Here is a 22,803-nt window from a genome sequence, read left to right as displayed (position 1 = left end):
GTGCTCTTTTACCTGTTCAATTATTCAGCAGCAAAAGTGTCTGTGGCCTATCCTCACTTTAGTAACTGGCTTGAGGGCATTCTGCTCTGATGCCTACAGAATTTCTGCTAAATATCTAGAATGCTAAGAGTTTCCTCCTCCCTCTGTTACATCTTTCCCAACCCCAACCCAAATATTATGCATTCAATTCAGTGGGTGTCCTAGTATGCAACTTCTACATGTGTCTTTGGTGCTTTGGCCAGGATCCAGTGGATCAGTGGGAAAGCTTACCCATGCACCGTGTGTTTTCTGTCACATGGGAATGTACAGATCCTGTACCTGAAGGTATTTAGATCACACCTTTGTGAGATTTCTGACACCTCTAGGGCTTCTGCTTCACATGGGGCTCCTGGATTGTCTGGTAGTTGTTTGGATTTTGCTTTGCAAGATAGCTTAGATTTTCATGCACTTAATGCATCTGAACCAGAATATTTGCTTATATCAATAGCTTCTGCCAACATCTAAAGCTGTATCTTGTTTACAGCTTGTATATTCTGTGACAAAAAGGATAGCATTTTGATATTGAAAAAATGTTTCAGCAATGCTGAACCACATGAACAGTTTTACTCTTCCAGACAATTACTTTTTACACGCTGTTGCTTGCATTTAATACTAGGCAGCATCCATTTTTGCTCTGCTGATAGAGTTTGATTAGTGTCCAAACTGGAGTAAGTGTGGTGCAAATATTGTGCATATGGGAAAATAAAAGTTTTATTAAAGAAAACAACACGGGAGCAAGGTATTTTATTAGTATAACAGAACAGTTCTACCAGTTCTCTTAAATTATTGCTTTCGCAACCAGTTTTGTTGTTGTTGCATTGCTTTTTCTCAAGAGACCAAACACACATCCCCATTTATTAGAACCGGCCCTTTTCAGAATCTGTTGTGACAGAGCAGGATCAAATGTCTCTGTCTCTGAAAAACATCCTGTCCTGAAAATATATTGCAAATGTTTCTTGCTTTTAAAGATATTTCCCAACTAAGGAATCAATAGGAATAGCCTTTTCCTTTCTATCACTTTAACAAAGTGATTGTCCCTATAACAATTGAAGCACCACAGAATATTTGGTGGTTCCTTTGGCATGGTATCATTATCATATTTGAAAATAGCACACCTTGAGTTGCTCCCAGTGAACTACTGTACTAGCAATGTATCTAGGAATGATACAGCTTTGCTAAAGGCAAAGGCAATAAATTACAGATAAATAACAGCCCTATTATGTGCAAACTTTATCACCTCAACTCTTGACTGTGAACGTGTTGTAGCTTACAGTATTACATAATATTATCTTATGTACTATCCTTGAATCTTTGTTTCTGAGTTCTCTATGCTGTTCCAAGCACACTATAAAAATGTCAGCAGCTTGAATGAAGGTGACCTGGACTGCTTCCATGGTTATGGGCTTTGTCTGAAAGTATTCTCTGTCCACTGCAGGGGTAATGCTGTTAAGTCCTCTGATTGTAGTGATTTCATGATCAATCAACTGTCTGTGTGATTGTGTCAGAATTTTCTGTGCCAGAAAATGTATAATTTCACTTGCACCAATTCCAGACAAGTTTGATAAATTATAAAGATAGTGGTGGGCTATTACTGTAAGCAACTGAATTCTCCACTATCTACTACTGTTCATTTCCCCCCTTTGTAAGTTTAAGAAATGCCTGCGAATTACAAATTGAGCCTAAACCACACTGACATTTCTCCTGGGTATGATGTACAATACAAAGATGTTGGACATATTGTTACAACCTTTCTTTTATAAGAGTTTAGTGTTCATTTGTGTGGTATTTCTCATTTGCTGTTGAGAACCAGCAAACTGAATCCAACAAAACATGAGAACCTAAGCAAGAGTACAAGATTGTCTAAATCTTAATAATCCTAAATTCCCAGGTTTATAAAGTCAGAAGCTGTTACTAAACACAATTTATTTCCTGTTTCTTTTGTTTCTGTCAGAGTGAACTGCTTAAAATGAGACAACAAGCTCTGGAGACTAAACACTTTATTGAAAAACAAGAGGAAGAAGAAAGAAAACTCTTGAAAATTATTTCTGAAGCTGATGCAGAGAGGATCAGGCAAAAAAAAGAATTAGACCAGGTAAGTAATACAAGCACTGCTTCAGTGGCATTTACTCCAATGTGACTCAGTTGAAGCAAATTGGCATAAACCCATTTAACATACCATAGTGTTATAAAACAGAAGGATGCCAACTTGTCCTACTTGAAGATCTAGCCTACTGTCAGGACTGCTTCAGACCCTCTTCAGTAATATTTTTATTTACTGACAATATGCAACATTTTGGTGCTATGTTTTTGTTTTTTTTTTGCTGATGAAGGCAGCGCTCCCCCTTATGCTTTATGACTGACAATTTTCATACTTTCAGCCCATCTGTAGAATCTTGTCTTGACCTGCCACTTTTTCTAGGTTATCAGTGAAAGAGACATTCTGGGGAGCCAGCTGGTTCGTCGCAATGATGAATTGGCTCTTCTATATGAGAAGATCAAAATCCAGCAATCAATTCTGAACAAGGGAGAAATGCAGTACCGGCAAAGAATGGAAGACATCCGACTACTCAAGCTGGAGATCAAGAAACTTCGTCGGGAGAAGGCAATACTTGGCAAGAGTGTAGCTAATGTGGAAGAACTCAGGTAGAAAGACGGAATGAATCAATTTTGCTTGTGGCTGCGGCCATGACACTGCTTTTGAGACACTGGGGAATGTTTGTTTTCATGCATGACAAAGATTTGTGTTGACATATCAGTTATTTCAAGGAATGATTTGCTTCACATGACCTTATACAATACTAGATTTAAATTCAAGCAAATAAGCCAATCAATAGCCAGGAAAAAGAAACATCATTTTAAAGGGAAGTTGCTGGTACCAAACTATCCCACTTCCAAACTTTACTTACTTCTACAATTGCTACAACGTAAAACTTGACAGGCTGCAATGGGGAAAGTGTTCAGAGTTCAGTGAATAACTTAGTGGGGCCCAGGACCCACATTAGCAGAGCTGTTTTTTATTAGGTAATTCATAGTGGAAACAGAACATTTGACATATTTATAACAAGCCCTAATATGTTCTCAGTTTTTTTGTCCTTTAGATTTATCAGGTAGCTTGATCCTAGTAGAAAGATTTGCTTAAATTTTCATTCGAGATTGTGTTTACCTCGGAGCAAAATTTTATGGGCTTGCTAGATTTATCTCCTCCTTTTTTGTGCTAATACTTTAAAAAGAAAAAGAAAAAAGACCTTGCTATACTTGAGACATATTTTGTTCTTTTGGGAAAACATTGTTATATAGTCACTGTGGGCTTGTAAGAAAATAGACTGAAGAAAAGGACTGCTTTCAGTGAGTTACTGGTTTGGCAAAGGAGGATTTAGTTCTGTCTTCTGTTAAGTAAGATTTATGCTGTTGGCAAAACTTCACAGACATTAATAAGGTTTGCTCTAGAGAGTTACTCTGCTAGTCCCAAAGAATAAGCACAATAAAATAGGTAAGGTGCTTTTTTTAATTAATTGGACTTATTTCTTTGGGTGAAAGAGTGTGCAAATTTCATGGAACTTTTTACTGTAGCTAATTCTTAAATGCTAAATGACTTTTAGGCAATTAAATAACAGGGTGCTTCTAAGCATTTTCCCTGAAAAGTAAATCTTATTGAAATCAGTGGATGTTACTGTGTAGTAAGTGTATATAAAATGCAGCCTAAGATAGTTTTAAAAGATTTTGCCGGTAATGTGCCAGTGGTGGCTATAATGAACAGATTTTTTTCCTCCTTTGGAAACTACTGTAGAGAGAGGCAGTGGTCATGGGATGTTTTTATTGTGAACTTTAGATACTAGAGAACTAACAATTTCTGTTGAGCGGCTTAGTAGACTGATACCTTTTTGTGGGGTGTGTGATAATTTTTTTTCTCTAGGCCCAACTGGCTAGTGGTTTTAATATATGGGGAGAGGTGGGCAGATTTCCTAACAGAGGATTTTGTCTCAGTGCAGAACTTGAGAGAGATGACTTGAAGGTTCCTTCCCGCCCTCATTTAAGATTTTATTTAGATTTAAGCATTCTAGAAAGATGTGGCATTTATTTGTTGTCTATGGTCAATGACACACTTTGGATTTTGGGCTGAAATGTATTGGGCTGCGTGCTTGATTACCATGTGGAAATGCAAGTATATGCTACTGTGGCAAGGTTAACTTCTGTTAATGGCATCAGCAACTCTCTGTTTTAATGAACTCCCCAATCATTGCTAGAATTGCCAGAAAATAGTCATTTCATCATTTGCAGTGCTAAGCTGCTTTAATTGGTAGTACAGTTACTTCTTTGGGTTTGGCCCATCCATCTAAGAATTGTTTCATACATTACAAATGTAAAATGTAAAATTGTTAATGCATCTTGTTTATGGCACCAGTAATTAATATTTTTATACTTGGAAATAGAAATGAAATAGAAGGTATATAACTAAAATTATAACAATAAGAACTTTGAAAATCACTTACGTCATGGTGTATAAAAGATTCCAATGATGGCTTATGTCTGATCGATGAAACAAGACCATCTACTGTATGTCTGTAAAGAAAAGGGGAAAAGCACACATGGGAGGTTGTCCTCCTCAGGACTAGCTGGAATGGAAAAAGTTCAGGGGCAGGAGGCACCTGATGGAGCTGATCTTTCAGCAGAGCTGAGGGAATGAGCTGTTCCCCATCTCTAAGGCAGTCTTCCGGCAGTAGCAGCTGGTGGAGCTGTGCGGGAGGGGCTGTGTTGCTCTCCTGTCTTCCCAATGCTGTATGTTGCTGCCATTTACCAAGAAATCGAGGGGCAGGGCAGAGGTGTTTAGCATGGCATGGTATGGGCAGTGGTGTGTCCAATCCAATATGCCTGCATTGTGCTGAGCTTATGTTGCCTTGTCCCCCTGCATCTTGGTGGCAGTGATGTCCAGCGTTGGGAAGACAGGAGAACAATGCAGCCCCACCCACACTGCCCTGGCTACCATTCTTGATAGTAGGCTGCCTCAGAGACACAAAGCAGAGCTCATTCCTTCAGCTCTGCTGAAAGACCAGATCCACTACTGCCTGCTGGAATGACCGTTACCAGGTGATAGTTGATGGGAGAGGTCTAATGGAGCTGGCAATAATTCAATGTTGTATTTCTTGTTGCAGCCATGTAGAAGTCACAGAGAGCCGAGTGCACTGACATCTGCATTTGTAGAAAACGCATGACTGAAAATACACATTTCTCATGTGTACAGATTACATTTTTAGGCATGCCTTAATATATTTTATAGGTATATTTTTACTCTTAAGTCTGGTGAAGAGATAATGAGGATAGGTGGGAGTTTTTTCAGTTCTGATATTTAGCTGGAACACTATGAATAGAAATGTAAGTGGGACTTCCTCAAGCTGCCCAAAGGAACAATTTAATGCATGTTTCCTCAGCTACAATAAACTTCTGGAGTCTGCCTGCTTTGAAACAGCCTTCAGTTTATATCTTTTGATGAATGCTCCGTACCATGTTGTAGGGCCAGCCCCAAACATTTTGGCACCTGAGGCAAACCACAAAATGGTGCCCTCCCCCAACTAGAGAAGAAGGGATAAGTGAAGTTCCTACATTAGGAACAAAGGGGAATAAATATCTACATCAGAATTTCTTGCCTCTGTGGATCCTGTTGCCTGAGATGGTTGCCTCAACTTGCCTCATGTATCGACCGGCCCTACCATGAAGTTCCATAAGTCACAGATGGAATGTCTGGGAAATACTCGACAACAAGGTCACTTAGGTTGCTTTGGGGACATTACATTTATCTCTTTGTGGTAGTGGGCATGATCGGATATGTATGACACCTGGACAGTTTCAACTATAGTTTTGTTATCACTAGCCACTCATTACCTCATCTCAAGTCCTAAATAATGCATGCTGATTGTACCATATTTCCTTTTACCATATTTTGCTTCTTGAAACAAGACTTCTAATTTTTTATCTCTTAGGTAAAAAAAAATCCTTTGTGACAAGCCTAATGCTGGTATTTTGCATAGCAGACCTCTGAACGACTGCCTTGTGTAAATAGGGAAAGTTTGCCATTGCTTTTGGCAAGAGTCGAATGGGATGACTGAAAATAGCATTACATCACGAAACTCTTCTGCACCCAGTGCTGGAAATGTTTGCTTGAGTAATTGAAATTACTAGTAAATACATGCGATAGAAGCATTGTACTGAGAGATGGCTACATGTTTCTCTCTTACACCAAATAAAAGAGTTAATAAACATTTTGCCATATTCATATTAAGTTCCTTGCAGAGGTCATGGTGTTTGTATTTCTTACTTTTTGAAGGCAAGAAGTTTATCATATGCAGAAGGAGTTACTAAAGGAACGGACCCGCTGTAGAGCCTTGGAGGAAGAGCTTGAGAACCCCATGAATGTTCACAGATGGAGAAAATTAGAGGTAAAGTGTCACCTTTCAAAGAGACCTGGTTTTTCAGATAGATAGCATGGTGCAAAGCATATTTTAATCTGTGCAAACTGACATTAAAAAGGGCAGACAGGCTAAAATTTCCACACCATATTCTATGGTGGTTAATGGCAGACAGGCTTTATAGGCACAAGGCATTTGGGGATTATTTTTGTGTTGCTTCCATGATGTATGATTGCAGAAAGTTTTGCAGAATGAAAACTGATAAAGCCCAAAGAGAAGAGAAAGGTCTGAAGGTGAGATTGAGAGTGAAATAGTTGATTAACTTGGACAGGGGGCTAGAGTATTAAACAATTCAAAGAGAGTCCCACCCACCTTAAAGAAGGAACGACTCTTCCATGGTCAAATGTGAAATGCTGCATTAGATGAAGTTTACAGAGAACAGAAGAGAGAACAATTGAGTTGAAGCAGAAAGGGCATGTATAAATTTGGGAAAGAAAAGAATCTTAGTAACCAGTACAACATTCTGTGTAGTCTATTATAAACATGTACACTCGTTTGCTTCACAATTGAAAGCAAAATAAATAAAGATCTTTAATATAAGCTAAATCCATGAGCAGAAATGATACATTTGAACATTTCTCAAGCTGCTGAGATTTCTGTTTTGCATGCATGTTGGTCTTTTATGCAGTGCCAAATGTTGTTCAGCTGACCTCTCAAATTGGTAGCAGTATTCAAGTTTCTGAAGAACTTCAGCTGAATGTTTTGGTTGTATTGATTTGCCCAGCAGACAATTCTGATATTTTGATGCTTTATTTTCATCTGATAAAGTATTCTGGAATTTCTCCTTTAGAAGCAGATAGAATATAGAATATAATTTAATTTAAATGCTTAGAAATTGCTTATATTTTAGAGATATTTACTGTAGCCTGTCCATAGCCTATGGGATAACGTCAGCTATACATCTAAATCTTACACATAAACAACAATTTGATACTTGCAGAAAATGAAGTCTTTGAATTCTAGAATCATTTTGAAATAGCTTGATCATCCAGTATATAGAATCAGTTGAAATAATTTGTAACAGTGCCTCAGTTCATCTCCAGAACAAAAAATAGAACAATTCCTGCAAATCAACACTTCGGCTGTTAAAGGCATGAAGCATCTATGCTTTAGTCCTTAGGAATTTATTAATTGGACATGTTTGTGTTAACAGATGGGAGGATTCTAGAAAGCTTCTATCGGCAGCCTGGTTCACATTTTACAATAAGCCAAACAATGGCTTATCAGGTTCATGCAAACATTTGTTCAGTGGTTGCAGCTTGTTGTTAAGGAGCAGAGACCTAAACTGTGATGCCAGGTTCAGATGACATGCTGAGCCAAACCTTGGGTTAACTGCCACATTGTGCTAAAAGGACTAGGGAGGAGTTAAGTGCATGGGAGCTCTTCTCTGAGAGCCAGCATGTTTGTGCAACCCCTGTAAGACATAGTTTGGCATACTGTGGAATGCAAACAGGGCCAGTATTATGAGACAGTGTGTTGTGTTTGTGGTTGTAGAACACACGGAAATGTATTTGCAGTCTATCTCATTAGGAATCACTGGGTTCATTTGTTTTTCAAGTGTGAAGATAGAATAGCAATAGCATATATAAGAAAAATGTGGTTTGCTAATATCCCTCTCTCTGCTCGCCGTCCTGTGCTAGAAAACCCTATAATTGCCTGCATTGTTATAGGACTCCCTTTGCTTCTGGGACCCTGCTGTCATAGGAGATTTTTCTTGCAGCATGTTGCAATGACTAAACTTTCACACTACTGCCCTGCAGCAAAATAGCAGATGCCCCAGGGCAAACAGCTCCAATGTTGATCACTGTTGATAAAATGTTCTGGGACAATGTGCATGTCAACACAATTTTCCATGTGAGCACCACCTCTGGAAGTAATTGATGACAGTAGTCGCTCTGTAGCATTTTGCCAATGTATTCCAAAACTACCAGTATAAGAACATAAGAGCCCTGATCAGCCCACAGACCCATGTGGACTAGCACCCTGTTTGCACTATGGTCAACCACATACTTATGGGAAGCCTGTAAGCAGGATATATATATGAGTGCAACTGCATTTGCCTCACTTGTGTTCCTCGACAAGTGGTACTCAGATACATTCCTCCTCCAGTTCTGAAGGTGGCGCACAGCTATCATGACTAATAGCCATTGATATTGTAATCCTCCATGAATTTGTCCAAACCCATTTTAAAACTCCAATTTAGTAGCCATCATTTCGTCCTGTGGCAGCAAATTACATAGTTTAACTATGTACTGTGTAAAAAAACACTTCTCTCCTGAAACTTCCAATATTCAGCTCTCATTGGGCGGCTCTGGGTTCTAGCGTTATGAGAGAGGGAGAAGAACATTCTCCTATCCACTTGCTCCATGCCATGTATAATTTATTCATCATTTCTATCATGTCCACCCTTACTGAATTATTGTATTTTAATATTTTGCTGGAAGCCGCCCAGAGTGCCTGGGGAAACCCAGACAGATGGGTGGGGTATAATAATAATAATAATAATAATAATAATAATAATAATAATAATAATTAGTCCTCCTCCTCCTCCTCACCCCCCCACCCCCAATTGAAACACCTCAAATGTTGTTTGCAACTTTTCATATAGGGAAGTTGTTACAGCGGCTTGGTAATTTTGGTTGCCCTTTTCTGCACATCTTTCAGCTCTAAAATACACTTTTTGATTAAAATACAACTATACACAGTATTCCAAGTGCCCCAAAAAGTACTGCAGCAATTTTAAGATTCCACTGAGCAAAAGGAGGAAATTTTATTCCAGCTACTGTTAAACTATTTGCTGAAAAATCTATAGCACAACTATTATATGGTACACAACTAGTTCCCCTCTCTAATTTGGACTCCTATGAAAAAATACAATCAGGATTTCTTAGGTCAATTCTCTGAACCCGTAAATGTGTCCCTAATGCAGCCCTGTGACTGGAGATGGGCCTATATAGGATTGAAGCCAGGGTGTGGCTAGTTACTCTATACACATGGCTAAGACTTAATAAGACTCCAACTGGGCTGTTTCCCTTGTTGCTAATTGATAACTATCAAACAAAATGGTGGAAGGGCATTACAAGAAAACTGTCCTTTTATGGCCTTTCTCCTGAATAGTTTGGAAATGGGAAGGGCCAGATATATAATCAAAGAACAAATCTGGGACATAGAATTCCAAACTGATTTTATCTGATCCTCTAAAATCTATAAATCTCTGCACAAATCTCAAATATCCCATCCAGCAAATGCTAAACATTGTTGGACATTTTCCAGAGCCCATTTTAATGTTCTCCCTTCAGCACTGCTAGAGGACAGATATCATGAAATCCCAGCTGAACAAAGATTATGTCCATCCAATTCTAATGAGATTGAATCCATTGGGCACGTTCTTCTACACTGCCCATGGTACCTGAAGAGAGCTTTTTTACCTTTATTAAGGAAATTTCCTGGATGCTTAGAGGAAACTTCTTGCTGATAAAAATCTAGATATCATCAGGCCTGTTGCAAAACTCTGTTTTATAGCAACAAGGACAAGACAGGCTGTGGTGACAGTGATGGCTGACGAATGAGTACTGATTTTAATCTCTGGAATACAGATTTTAGCTGAAGGAGTGTTATTTTTAATGTAAATAAGTTTATAGGCAATTTTTAATTACATCCGCTTCTTCATGTGGATGTGGCATATATTGTTATTGTTAACTTTGCTGTCTGGTCTTTGACCGCAATAAAAATGGATTGAGGGGCTATATCAAAAGTTCTTTGAAAGCCCAATAATACAAAGTGTAGCATGAATGTTACAATTCAGAAGATGGTACTACTGGCCAGAAGACAACAATCATGTAACTACGTTCTATTGTGTTCAGGATATGTGCTTGCCTGCACATGTTCTGTTGATCAATGAAACTGATGCTTCCTCAAATCCTAAATGAGGTGTATAGACAGATCTCCATGACTGCTCTGCATGGAAGCAACTTGAACCTGCTACTGTCTAGGTTGGTAGCCTGGGCTGTTCATATTGCTAGGGGAATAAATAACAGCTTTAAAGTTTAAGTTTTATTATGTAAGGCCATGTTTAGTGTGGAAGGTATTCATTTAAGTTTTGAGCAATTAGGCATACTACAAGGCACAGAACTTACAACTAAAAATTTGTATTCCTATCATGCAGGCCAGCGACCCAAATACCTATGAGTTGATACAAAAGATACATGCATTGCAGAAACGACTTATTAGCAAGACGGAAGAAGTGGTTGAAAAAGAGTTGCTCCTCCAGGTACAGTTGGCATGTTGGATGTATCCTGCTTACATACATGTGTTTCTCTTGGGTCATTTCCATATTATTGGGTTCATTTTTGCACAGGTGTTATTTTTATTTGCTTTGAGGGATCCATATATCATCCCCTAAGCCTGTGCTTCTGTTGCAGGAATACTGTACTCTCCACGCAATCAAAAAAGTATCTTGTGTTGCTGGGAAAATGCAAACTTCCTTCAGCTAGTGCAGTCAGTGGTGATGGGATCATGTGGAATGTGGATGTATGAATGACTGGTGTGATGAATAGTGCATGTGATGTGAATGGTTGCGTGGAACAGAGATCTATTTGTCTTCAGAGCTCCTTGCTGGCTAATTTCTTTTTCTAATGAGCACACTCCTTAGAAGACTTGTCTAAATCAAAAAGGCTTCCTGCTGCCTTCTGACACATTGTTATACATAATTTTGCTAGATTAACACAATTTTGCTTCACATCACCAGTGCAGAACCACTCAGCTGTAGTATGCTAGATGGAAGGGAATAGTCTTAGTTGAGGCATCTCAGCTTCCTATATTCCTCCAGCTGAGCAATTCTCTGGGGTACAGAGCCGTGCTGTTCTTTGTTTAAAAATGGCTCTACAGCAAAACTATAGAGCAGGGCCATGGTACCGTCACTGCACAAATCAAATCTGACTAGAAATGATCTCTGAGAAAGCTAATAGAATAAAGGAAGAAATGTGATGGATTGTATGCAAAAGCCTTGAGTGCTGTTCAGATATTCTGGTATTCAGTTTATGGAATTAAACACAGTGCATGTCCAGTAACTAGCTTTAGATGGCAGCACTTATTCACATATAAACTTTGTTTACATGAAACTTTGTTGCTGCAACCCACATTTCAGAATAAAAAATGTAGTGAAAAGTCCACCCCTCTACTTTCACTTATAGCAACAACAACAATCAAAACACCAATTTTGCCAGCTTTAAAGGCAGCATTATTTCCTTGATCAGGTCGTTCTGAATCATTTTGATCATGCCACTAATTACCAGGTCAGTAGAGAATAATGCCTGTTGGATTTCCTACTTTGCTTATTATGGCCTTTGGTAGAAGATTTCAGTGGGTTTTTTATGACTTAAGAGTAAGACGTGTTTTCTACATCACTGGTTTTTCTTGCAGTGGATGCTAAGTATTTCCTCCTTTTGCACATTATTTCTGTAGTTCATTTTTTTGTGGTACATACATATTGATGTGTTTGGGAATGCCACTAAAATCTGAAGGGAAGGTTGCACATCTTTAAGATGTACCTCTACTTTGTATTACATTTCACACAGCATGCAAGACCATTAAGTGCTCTGTGTCCCAAAAGGCAGTCTGTATTTTCCCAACACAGAAAATACAAGTAGAGATGCAGGATGATGCTTTGACCTGATGGAATGATGCCGCTTGTGTTCATACATGTTCTCCGTCTAAGTAGAATTGTCTAAGCCTTGTGTTTTTATGTCTCTACACAGTGATTGTAAATGCATCAGGTAAGCAGAAATTTTTAATTGCCTGAATAATCTTATGTTGCTAAAATGCAGGCATACAGAATGCAAATTGGAAACAGGAGTTTTCCTCTTATTTAAGTAGCATGAGGTATTTTTTGGAATTTCCTGTTCAATATTTTATCACTTGATGAGCACAAGGAACATACTATTAATGAAGAAAGAGATCATTTTAGAAATTTCCTTTGGAAGTTCAGCATGTGTATATGGGTAAAACATAGCAGTTAGTATATGGTCAAGAGAGTTAATTGGATTTCAGTTTACACTAAGATGTAACCTCTTCCTTCCTCCTCTTATCATCAGCTTGTTGATCATTTATAGGGTTTTGTTTTGACTCCTCTTGAGCCACTCCCTTGCTGCTAGTTTAGCATGAACCAGCATGAGATTTAAATTTAACAGGTTTTGACTTTCCTCGTCTGCATTGTGGCTCATTTTTGAAGACCAGCTTAGCACATTGTCCTTTAAATCAGTTAGTGTGTAAAGTCAAGTTTGCTCCCTTCTGCTGGAGGTCAGTGTCTCTCTCCTCCTCTCTTCACTTTCCTCCTCTCTATCCCCAAATTTCTGGCATATATATGGTTGATAGTTCAGAATGGGATGGTGGGTGTTAATCAAAAGCCCTGGTTTTGGTACCTCCCGACAAACAAAATTATAAGATGTATGATTTTCAACACAGTATGTTTAAATAAATGGCAACCTTTCCTACAATCATGAATCCATACCCTGAGGTCTTCATCTCATCTAGAGACTAATATGAACCAAGCTGGACCTTGCTGTCATCATCTGCGGCCTTTCTTCCTGTGTCTCCTCCATGAGAAACCTGGAGGTTGGTAACATGAGAATGGGTATTTTCTATGGTGGCTTCCCATTTGTAGAATACTCTCCCCAGGGAGGCTCGCCTGGTGCCATCATAATATGTTCTTAGGCACCAAGCTAAAACTTTCATCTGTAACCATGCCTTTGGCCTTTAACTATCTATGCCTTTTAGAAGTGGGTAGGATGTTTTTAATGTATTTTCCCTCCTCTTGGCTTTAATGTATCTTTGTGGGGTGTTTTGTTTGGGTTGTCCTGGGCAAAATAATAATAACCAAGTAAGTAAGTAAGTCATTCAGTAAATAAAACTTTTCCCTAGTTTGTTTGTTTATACATTTAATCCCACCTGATGTACACACTTTCTCCCTCCCCCCTCCCTCCCCCCTCCCTCCCCCCTCTCCCTCCCTCTCTCTCTCTCCATTTTATCTTGAGGTAGGTTAGGCTGAGAGACAGTGACTGCCCTAAGTCATCTAGTGGGCTTCATGACCACTACTGCACACTAGGAATAAGGGAACTGAGCAGAAGATCTGGATGCCCCATACACCATGGCAATTTTATTCCTGTTTTATTCTGGACATGATCGTTTGTTGATGAAGCTGAATTGCAATGTTGAACTGTAATCAGTGCTAGTGTTGTCCAGGTAGTAGATGCTGTGCATAACAGCATAGCTCAGAAGCTCCTATATATGGTTGTAAATAATCTGGATAAAGGCCCTTGTGTTCACAGATAGTTGACATTTTCCCACCTTCAGCTACTGTTCCAAATTGCCCAGCTCTCCCAGGAGCTGCTCTGCCATTGCAGGAAGAAATGAGGTCTTTTGTTGATTCCTGTCAGTCTCTGAGCCTTTCTTTTATGTTGCTGTGGGTGGAAGGTGATAACCTGGAAATAAATGGGTCCCTATACACCACAGCTGTAAATGCTACAGGAAGATTTGCCACTTCCAACAGGAGATGAATTTTTATGGGTCTTTCATTGCATTCAGGTCAGTTTGGTTTCCAAAGCCTGGGGAGATTGGGTCAGAGTGAGAGCCTGGCTAGTGTGGTACTTTTATTCTCTAGAATACTCTGAATTTGAGGCTGCAGTATTTTGGAGAAAGCGTTTTTGTTGAAAGAGCTACTGTAACTTTTTGAAAAATGGAAAGATACAGTGAATGTGTGTTTGTGTGTGTGCGCGTGCATGCGTGTATAAACTTTTGTCTCCTGTTATAGTATCCAGTATATTTCAGGTGTATCATTAGATGTAATGCTAAATAAACTTTGGGGATTTTATTTTATTCATAATAAAAATAACTATTAGAGAAAGCCCCCTTATGCTTACTCCATTAGTTATGATTACGTACAAAGTCTGGAGACTTTCAATTGTGCAGCATCCTCACAGCAGCAATAAACTGCTTCCACAGGAAAAAAAATGAGAAATCTCATAATTAATAAAGCATCTGTGTCCCTTAACCCCTATTTATTTCAGTCACCTCTTCATCCCTAAAAATCATCATTTGATTTATCTCATATGTGCAGTCTGTAGTACTATTTATATTGAATGGTTGTTGTCAGCCTGTGTGTCTGTGGGAGAAGGGAGTGTCAAAGGAACCATGCCTGACTCTCAGATAGATGCTTTGTTTTGCTTTTAGCACAAGCCAAAGCATAGAGCCAGCACCTTTATTGCTTGATGCTTTGTGACTACTGTGGAGAGCAGAAACACAGAAGATCTTTCAGTGTCTTAACAAACTCTTCTTTCATTTTTCTTCTTCAGCAGTTCAGTACTTCAGCTGGTCTAGTTTAGTAAGTTGGGGGATGGGGAAGATAAAATAAAAGCAAGAGCAGTTCCCAATCGTTTCCTTACCCCTTATTTTTTTCATTGGGACATAGGAATCTAAAACACACAATAATCATGCCAGAGTACGAATGGTTGAAGCCTTGGAACTGTACTAATTTGTGGGTGGAGGAGGAGTAGAAAATAATGACCCCTTATGGAATAAAGGTGCATTAGTCTGGTTAAAGGAACAAAAGTTTGATGTCTTAAGTTTCCTTTTGCCACCATTTTATACTTCCTTCTACACCTTCACAACAGCCATGTGAGGTAGGCTAGGCTAAGTTGATTACAGGCCCAATGCAGGAAATGAACAAAAGCAATGATGAGTTAAGTGCATATGCTTGGAGTATTTTCTTTTTGTTTATCAAGGTTTGCCCCCCGCCCCAAAAGTTCTTAGTTTGCTAAAAGTTGTGAACTACATGTGCTCAGGGTCCTCCCCATCATGCCATAATGAATATATTGTGTTACTCTTTAAAATACCACTAGATTTTTTGTGGCACCTTACTGCATGTATGCTTTTGGGGGAGAAGGGTGGCCTATTTTGGGAATTGCACCAGGGCCCCCACCACCTTAATCTGCCCTTGCTTGCCTGAGTTTTCTCTGGACCCAGCTTTGCCTTATTGTCTAGAATTTGAGGCCTCTTGTCTCATAGTAAAAGCCTGTTATTCTGTACTACACAGTACAGATTTTGTTCCATGCCTCTCTGGCTTTCAGCTCAACTGCCATATGACATTTCCTAAGAAGAGAGTAAGGTATTTGGATTCCTGTAAAAAAAGAGAAGTTGACCAGTAAGCTTACATGTCCAGTAGAAGCAGTAGAATAAATTACAGAGAATCTAAGTGTTATGTACAGAAATTTAAGACTGGGTTTTTGCATTTTTCCAGTGGTACAGGAGCCATAGCAGTTGATTCATTCCCATATAATGTGAGAATTATGGGAGACCCCTGCCCCCATAAACAAATGTTATTGGGTATAGATGCTTGCATGGGCTCCTCCTGTATCCTATGTTACTGCAGTGGAGCTGGAAGGTGTTGTGCAGCTGTGGCTCCTATGCTGATAAGAGTGTGAGTACTGGATCTAAGCCGGGGGAAAGGAGCTTTCAACACATTCCAGAAACTCTTGGTATATTAATGGCTATTCTAAAGATAATTTGCAGCTTTAGGCAGGAGCTGATAATTGGGTAATTCCAGTAAACAGACTGAAGAAAGCTCTGACCCTACATTAAAGGACATCAACAAAACCAAGAACAAAGGGATACTAGTAATCCAAAGCTTGTAACTGTAGAGGAATTATAAAGAGAAAGTTCCAAGGAGAAAGTGAGTGTTCGTCTATTTAGCTGTTTCATTTGTTTTGTCTGTAAGCTGCTTTGAGTCCCTTTCAGGGAAAAAGGTGGGGTATATTATTGGCATTCGTCCGTCTTGAGAGACAGTGGAGTGTCCCCGCATGAGGAAAGTCAGACTCCCGTGTTAGCAACACCAAAGTGACCTTCCCAGGGTTCAAGCCTGGGCAGTGTGCATGGAGGTTCTGGGCTGCCCAGACGACATGATCCCCTTCTTGGCTTTGCTATTGTGGTCCAAAAAAAAAAGCAGAGCAATATGTTTGGCACCAGCTTGGCTGCAGGAGTTGCCAGAAGGAGGCATATATAACCATCTTAGGGACTCCACTCCATATTTGTATAAGTTTTACTCCTTAGCCTTTTCTTCTGAAGATATCCTGCAAGGCGACAGAGGATCAGGTTCCCTTTTCTATATGGACTACCTTCTCAGGTTGAGAAGCCCCACCAGCCCCTCACTTTCCTCTACAGCACGTGCAGAAACCACCTTCTTGACCGTTGGACCCACTATTGGTCTTGTCCAGTCAATTTGCCATTGCCTTCTTTGCATGCAGGGGAAGTCCCTAACTCACTGATGGTTTGAGACCCATCAGCTATCCTCACCTGGTATAGCTAGGCAGTTGAAACCATTCCCGGGGTGTGGCCACTGTCACATGCTGTGTGACAGCTTCTAGGAACTACAGGTGAGAACTGAGTTCAGGGTAGGGACCAAATGTGGACCAACTACCCCAGGAGGAGCACAAAGTGTCCCCCACCAGAGGTACTACCCATCCCCTAGTATATAAATCAATATATACAAATGCTAATAATAATTACAAGGGCTTGAACAAGTTGGAAAACTCCAGTCCTTCCTTGGATGATACTGTGGAATGTGCTGTCTCGCTGCACTAGAAATGTCAGAAGGATGCCTCTGGGTGAACACATAGTTTTTCCCATGTAATGTTTTGTTAATGCATATATTATTACAAGTTTGCAGTCTAGGGTGGTTTTGAATCAAATTGTGTAACTTTACTGGTTGTGCAACTAAATGGAATCTTCCTTACTTTGAACTTTGGTAGAGGCAGACTTTTCTAGAATGTTCTGCTTCATATGCTCAGCTACAATTCTTATATTCACAGAATCATGTCAGGAACCTCAAAAGTCTAGTCTAATCTCTTGACAGTGCAGGAAACCTGCTACTGCAGCATCCATGCTATGTGGCCAGCCACTGCTTACCAATCTCAAATGAAGAAGTATGTACTATTACTGTGTAAGGGAGCAAATAACAAATAGTAAATGAACAAAGTAATAGTAATTACCTTGTAGATATAGCTAGCATAGCTTGAGGAAAAAGTGAATTATGCATGTCTTTATTTGTTTAAAAATCTAGCCATCTCCCTTTAAAGCAAACTGCCTTTCTAAATTTGATTTTCTGTCTAACTGACTAACAATCTGGTTTACTTATCTGCACATTCAAACCAGATAACAGTGCAATGACATCATATTACCTGCTGGTTGTCAATCATCTTCTCTAAAGACTTGTCATGATCATAAAGAAGGTATATGCAGGAAAAAGAATGGCTTTAGCTGAGAGATAGTGCAAAAAGAACTCTCTGTATTCCAGAATACATTGTGAAATCCTCAACATATTAGAGATTTCACATAGGTCTGGTAGCATCCCACTCCCAAAGTCTGATTCTAAAATCCACATAGCGAATTTTGAAGTCCTGAACCCTTAAACTTGTACCCTTAATCAACCAAATATTTATGATGGGATTTCTATTCAAGAATGTAAATATATTTCTGAGCAGTGTTTTCAGCCTAAAGTTGGTACTTCACCTTGATATCTGATTTAGCCTGAACCTAAAAAATGGCTATGGAGCATGTGCTGTATTATTTCAGTTTGATGGGTTGTATCCAGTGAAATCCTGTTGGTTTCAAGGACTTTTGTCTGTGCCCGAAATCTTTCCAGATGCCTAGGGTACCCCCAGAACAGATTTGGCAGGGGTTGCACGGAGGGAATAAGCCCTGTTTAGCTTCACTGATATAGGCCTGTTGCACTTCACATTCTTGCTTTTAAATCTTGGCATTTGTTATTCCCTAAATCATTCAGGGATCTCAAATTGTTTGACATGCTTCTTCTCCGATCCCTTGTTAAAGTTTTCTAAAACCTTTGCAAAACCCCATTTGAGGATTGGGCATCCTCCTTGGTCCTTGGGAGGCAATCTGGGATGGAGAGTCAGTTCTAGCTGGGCTGGGAGCTGTTGCTTGAACTTGGCCCTCCCTTCCCCCTTTTCCAGTTGCCCCCCCGCAGTGTTGGTAGCCCCTTGATTATAATCATTTTGTGCAGGAGGTGGACAGATGAGCTATACCACATAGAGCAAAAGATGGGACACAAACATGATATTCTGCAGAAGAGACTAAAGGGTGTGTTCACATTGCCACCTTAGTATTTCTAATTCCAATTCATATTGAAATAGTGTGTGAAATAAGGAGGGTGTGTGAGAGAGAATCATCATGGTTTTTAAGTTGAGAAGCATGCTGATGTTGGCACTAACTTTTCCTTCCTCCCCAGAGAACAAAACCTTCAGGGGGAGGTAACACTTTTAAATCTGTGCTTTTTAAAAAAGGAATGGCAATGATCAGTTTAACTTCATCTATTAGAGGTAATCAGCTGAATTTAACAAAAGGAAAATTGTTTTCTAATAAAAACCAGTTATGTTAATCTAGCATCAAGAGATGGAGAAAATAAAGCAGATCACTTAGCACCCAAATGAAGAAATTGTGATAAAAAAGCTTCCTCACTTCAGGTCTTACTGAATCTTTGTACCTTTTCTTTAAGAGCAAAAAGAGAGAAGAGGGTTTTTTTGTGTGATGAATGTTCTTTTGGACAACAGCAAGATGCAAATTTGACAGAAAAATTAGACAAAATTGGATCAAAATTACAACTCTGGGGAATCCTCACCATTTTTAGCTATTTTGATGGGATCTCAGTATGAGATATTTTCAGACTAAAGGTGCCAGTTACAAAGAAGACAAAGTTGCAGCCGGAAGAGAAATTAGTTTGAGTTTATTGTTAGGAAAGCTCCATGAATATTTAATCTCCTTTATGTTTTAAGGGAATTTAAAAGATTCATTGAAGCTAAAAGGCAATTCTACTGGGTCATAAAATTGCACCCATTGCATCACATGGGATTTATATAATTTCTTCTTACCTATTCTTGATAGATGGGTGCCAAGGAACGCTTTTGTTCTCTGCATTTTAACGGGTGTGCTCCGTTTTGCACGCATCTTAAAAATGAGAATAAAATAGTCTAAAATACATAAATAAATTTATATATTCATCTTTTGCCAGGCTCTCTGTCCAGTTCAGTGGGGGTCCAGAGTGTTTGTTCCTGGTGTTGTGTAATCGGGACAGATTAGGGATTCTGCTGGTTACCTCCCACTTTGCTGCCCAGCAGTCTTGCTGCCTGAACTGATCTTGGAGGTGGTGTTGAGGACTTCCAGACTGCCGGTGTTGGGGGACTTCATCATCCATACCAAAGCAGTTAGCTCTGGGGTGGGTGGCTCACGACTTCATGGCTGCCACATAGAGTGCATTGCAGTTATCCAACCTCGAGGTTACCAACACATGGACTGCAGTCGTCAGGCTATCCCTGTCCATGGACTTGGAAGAAAATCCTACAGTGTTCAGTAGATTTTACCCCCATTTAGTTGTGTACAGGTCACAGCCTGTCAGGGACTGACAGGGCTCTGGTGAGTGTGTGACGGAGACAGGGGGTTTAGAGGCTGACCCAGGAGAGGGGGGCAGTGATTTATGGGGTTTGATGCCACCCACAAGGCAGCAGCCAGGACAGAGGGAAGGGGAAGGGTCAGTCAAAGGTGGAGATGGGGGCAGGATGTGTCAGAAGCAGAGAAAGAGGCTCTTCATGTGACAGGTGAACTGGTTAAATCCCCATCATCCCCTGTCCTGCTGTCTCCTAGAACCAGGAGGGTCTTGAAGAGGGAAGTGGAGGGACAACCTCTGTGCAGGAGAAGTCAGTCTCAGGTTACAGGTATGCACACCATCAGACGAGGATACATAAGCCCAGGGGAGGGCATGGTCCTACTGCTGCTTCAACTGCTCCACCAGGCGTGAACCTGGAAAAGTTAATGCCAGCTATATAGGTGCAAGAAGTGTGTTTAGGTGTACATCTGGTGCACCTTAGGAAGTGCTGTAAGTGTTGCTTTTGTCATTAAAGAATTAACTATCAGCCATTTGCCTTCCATGGTTGTGTTTGTGTGGGAGAGCATTGGAGGTATTGATTTGTTGTCCTAGTAAATGGAAAACTCCTACTTCCCATAACAAAAGATGGCAAGCCAACAAAAATGCAGAAAAGAACTGCTGTGTTACTTTGTTTCTTAGAAAACATGCTGAGTATAGTGATAGTGCGTTCAACTCATGTCATTGGAAGACAAGGTGAGGGTGAACATCTTCTAAGAGGCTGTAAGGTATCTTCTTCTCTCATTAAGTTGTTTTGAAAATGTTAGTCATTTTGGTGCAATCTGCTCCATACTGTAGGGGACAAACTTACTACTTAAAAACACTCGGAGAGACAGAGAGGCATGTCAGGGATGTAGCAGAATACAGACTACAATGCATTCCATCCGATGCAATCTCCCCTTGCTTGGCTGCAGGTTATTTAACTAGGCGTTCCTTAAACCCTTGTTATTGTGCATCCCTACAACTGTATGGAGCTGCTTGCCTATGAAAATATGATATCTTTTATCAATGATTCTAACTAAATGAAGTTCCTTCCTGAAGAGCAATCTTAAACTTTCAAATTCTGTAAAGTAGTTAAGAAGCTTGCACAAATATCCTCGTCTATCTAGCACAGATAAGTTGGTAAGAGCAGACCTACTGCAGGGTAGTGCTCCTATTTCCAGCTTAACTTATCATAATTGATGGTAAAAAGGCTTTTGAAATGTCTGGAAAATCAAAAGGATAAAACTCTCTATCTCCTGTCATAGGTCAATAATGGCTACTAATCTTAGTGGCTATATTACCTCCAGTACCAGGCTTAATGCCCCTGAATATTAGTTGCTGGGACTCATGAGTGAAAGAGTGCTATCAGTATTTCCATAGATGTCAGGCACGCCACGATAAGAACAGAAAGTGACACTAGATGGCCTTTGATCTGATCCAGCAGCACTCATATTGTGTTCTTACTCACTGGGGGAACCAGAGTAGCTACAAGCCCAAGCCTAAAACCATATTGAATTGGCTTCAGATCCTATGGATATACTCTTAGAGCAATTGTTATTATGGAAAGAAGAATATGGCTCTAGGGTCTGACTGTCTTTCATCTTGAAATTGCTTTGAGTGAATAAGTAGCTTCTTTTCAAAGGAGTTTGTCATATTGCCAAACTAGTATTTGTTGGCTATATGCCCCTCACTAGAAAGCAATAGTGAAGTTCATGAATCCAGCTGCAAGAAAATGTTTCCTTTAAGTTGCTTATCAAGGCTGGGTCTCACCGCTTGGGTTAACTTCTCAAATATCCATGCTATGACATCAATTCATCATGGGGTAACTGAGGGCTAATTTCTCAACTGTTAAAACAGAAAACCTAGCAAAGGGTGATGCTTGCCTGTCATGAACACACCAGCTCCAAGTGTAATCTCGCAGCCAGCTGCAGAATGCAGTCAGGAACAGGGAGGCTGGGTTTTCAAGCCAGCACAGAGGAGCCTGCAGCTGCCAGCGTCGACTTCCCCTGACCTTAGACGGCTGGCTGATAAGGGAGGAACAGAGAGCAGGCTGGAACACAGCCAAAGCTCCCCGGAAGCCCAAACAGGCACGGAAAGTCATAGAGACAGCTTTTCGGAGCAGGAAGGGGCTGCAGCTGACCAAATAAGTCCGAGGTGTAGGCGTATAGGAAGGCTTCTAGATAGGAAGCAAAATAAGAAACATAAAGGCTGAAGGTTCAGTCACTTTTCTCAAAGAGTCTTTGCTCTTCTGTAGAATATGATTTTTCAGTGCTGATCAAGGAAGGTGGGATAGCTTTTAAAAAGGAAGCCAAATATGGCACACACATGACAATGAGTGAAGCTCATGGACTTTCCGTGCCTGTTTGGGCTTCCGGGGAGCTTTGGCTGTGTTCCAGCCTGCTCTCTGTTCCTCCCTTATCAGCCAGCCGTCTAAGGTCAGGGGAAGTCGACGCTGGCAGCTGCAGGCTCCTCTGTGCTGGCTTGAAAACCCAGCCTCCCTGTTCCTGACTGCATTCTGCAGCTGGCTGCGAGATTACACTTGGAGCTGGTGTGTTCATGACAGGCAAGCATCACCCTTTGCTAGGTTTTCTGTTTTAACAGTTGAGAAATTAGCCCTCAGTTACCCCATGATGAATTGATGTCATAGCATGGATATTTGAGAAGTTAATCCAAGCGGTGAGACCCAACCTTGATAAGCAACTTAAAGGAAACATTTTCTTGCAGAAGTATTTGCTGAAATTTATCACAAGTGAAAGACCTTTTAAGAAGAGTTTTTGAGAACATCCATATTGCAGCTATCTTGGAAAGCTTAAGGCAACTTTCCCCCATTGTTGTAAA

General features: G+C 40.1%; 1 protein-coding gene and 1 long non-coding RNA gene across 2 annotated transcripts in view; both read left to right on the top strand.

Moving 5' to 3' along the window:
• Window positions 1–22,803, top strand: part of CFAP58 (cilia and flagella associated protein 58) — a 75,786-nt gene that overhangs the window by 34,553 nt on the left and 18,430 nt on the right. The window contains exons 12-15 of the mRNA XM_053389271.1: window positions 1,991–2,131; window positions 2,459–2,682; window positions 6,359–6,470; window positions 10,666–10,770. Coding sequence (XP_053245246.1) covers window positions 1,991–2,131; window positions 2,459–2,682; window positions 6,359–6,470; window positions 10,666–10,770 — 582 coding nt within the window. The remainder of the gene's footprint in view (window positions 1–1,990; window positions 2,132–2,458; window positions 2,683–6,358; window positions 6,471–10,665; window positions 10,771–22,803) is intronic.
• Window positions 16,713–18,886, top strand: LOC128414255 (uncharacterized). Its single transcript, XR_008330625.1, has 2 exons — window positions 16,713–16,924; window positions 18,796–18,886. It is a non-coding gene; the product is annotated as an uncharacterized LOC128414255 (long non-coding RNA).

Source organism: Podarcis raffonei, chromosome 5, assembly GCF_027172205.1.
Source record: "Podarcis raffonei isolate rPodRaf1 chromosome 5, rPodRaf1.pri, whole genome shotgun sequence".
NCBI classification, from domain to species: Eukaryota; Metazoa; Chordata; class Lepidosauria; order Squamata; family Lacertidae; genus Podarcis; species Podarcis raffonei.
Note: the sequence above shows the minus strand (reverse complement) of the source record. Positions and strands in the feature narration are given on the sequence as shown.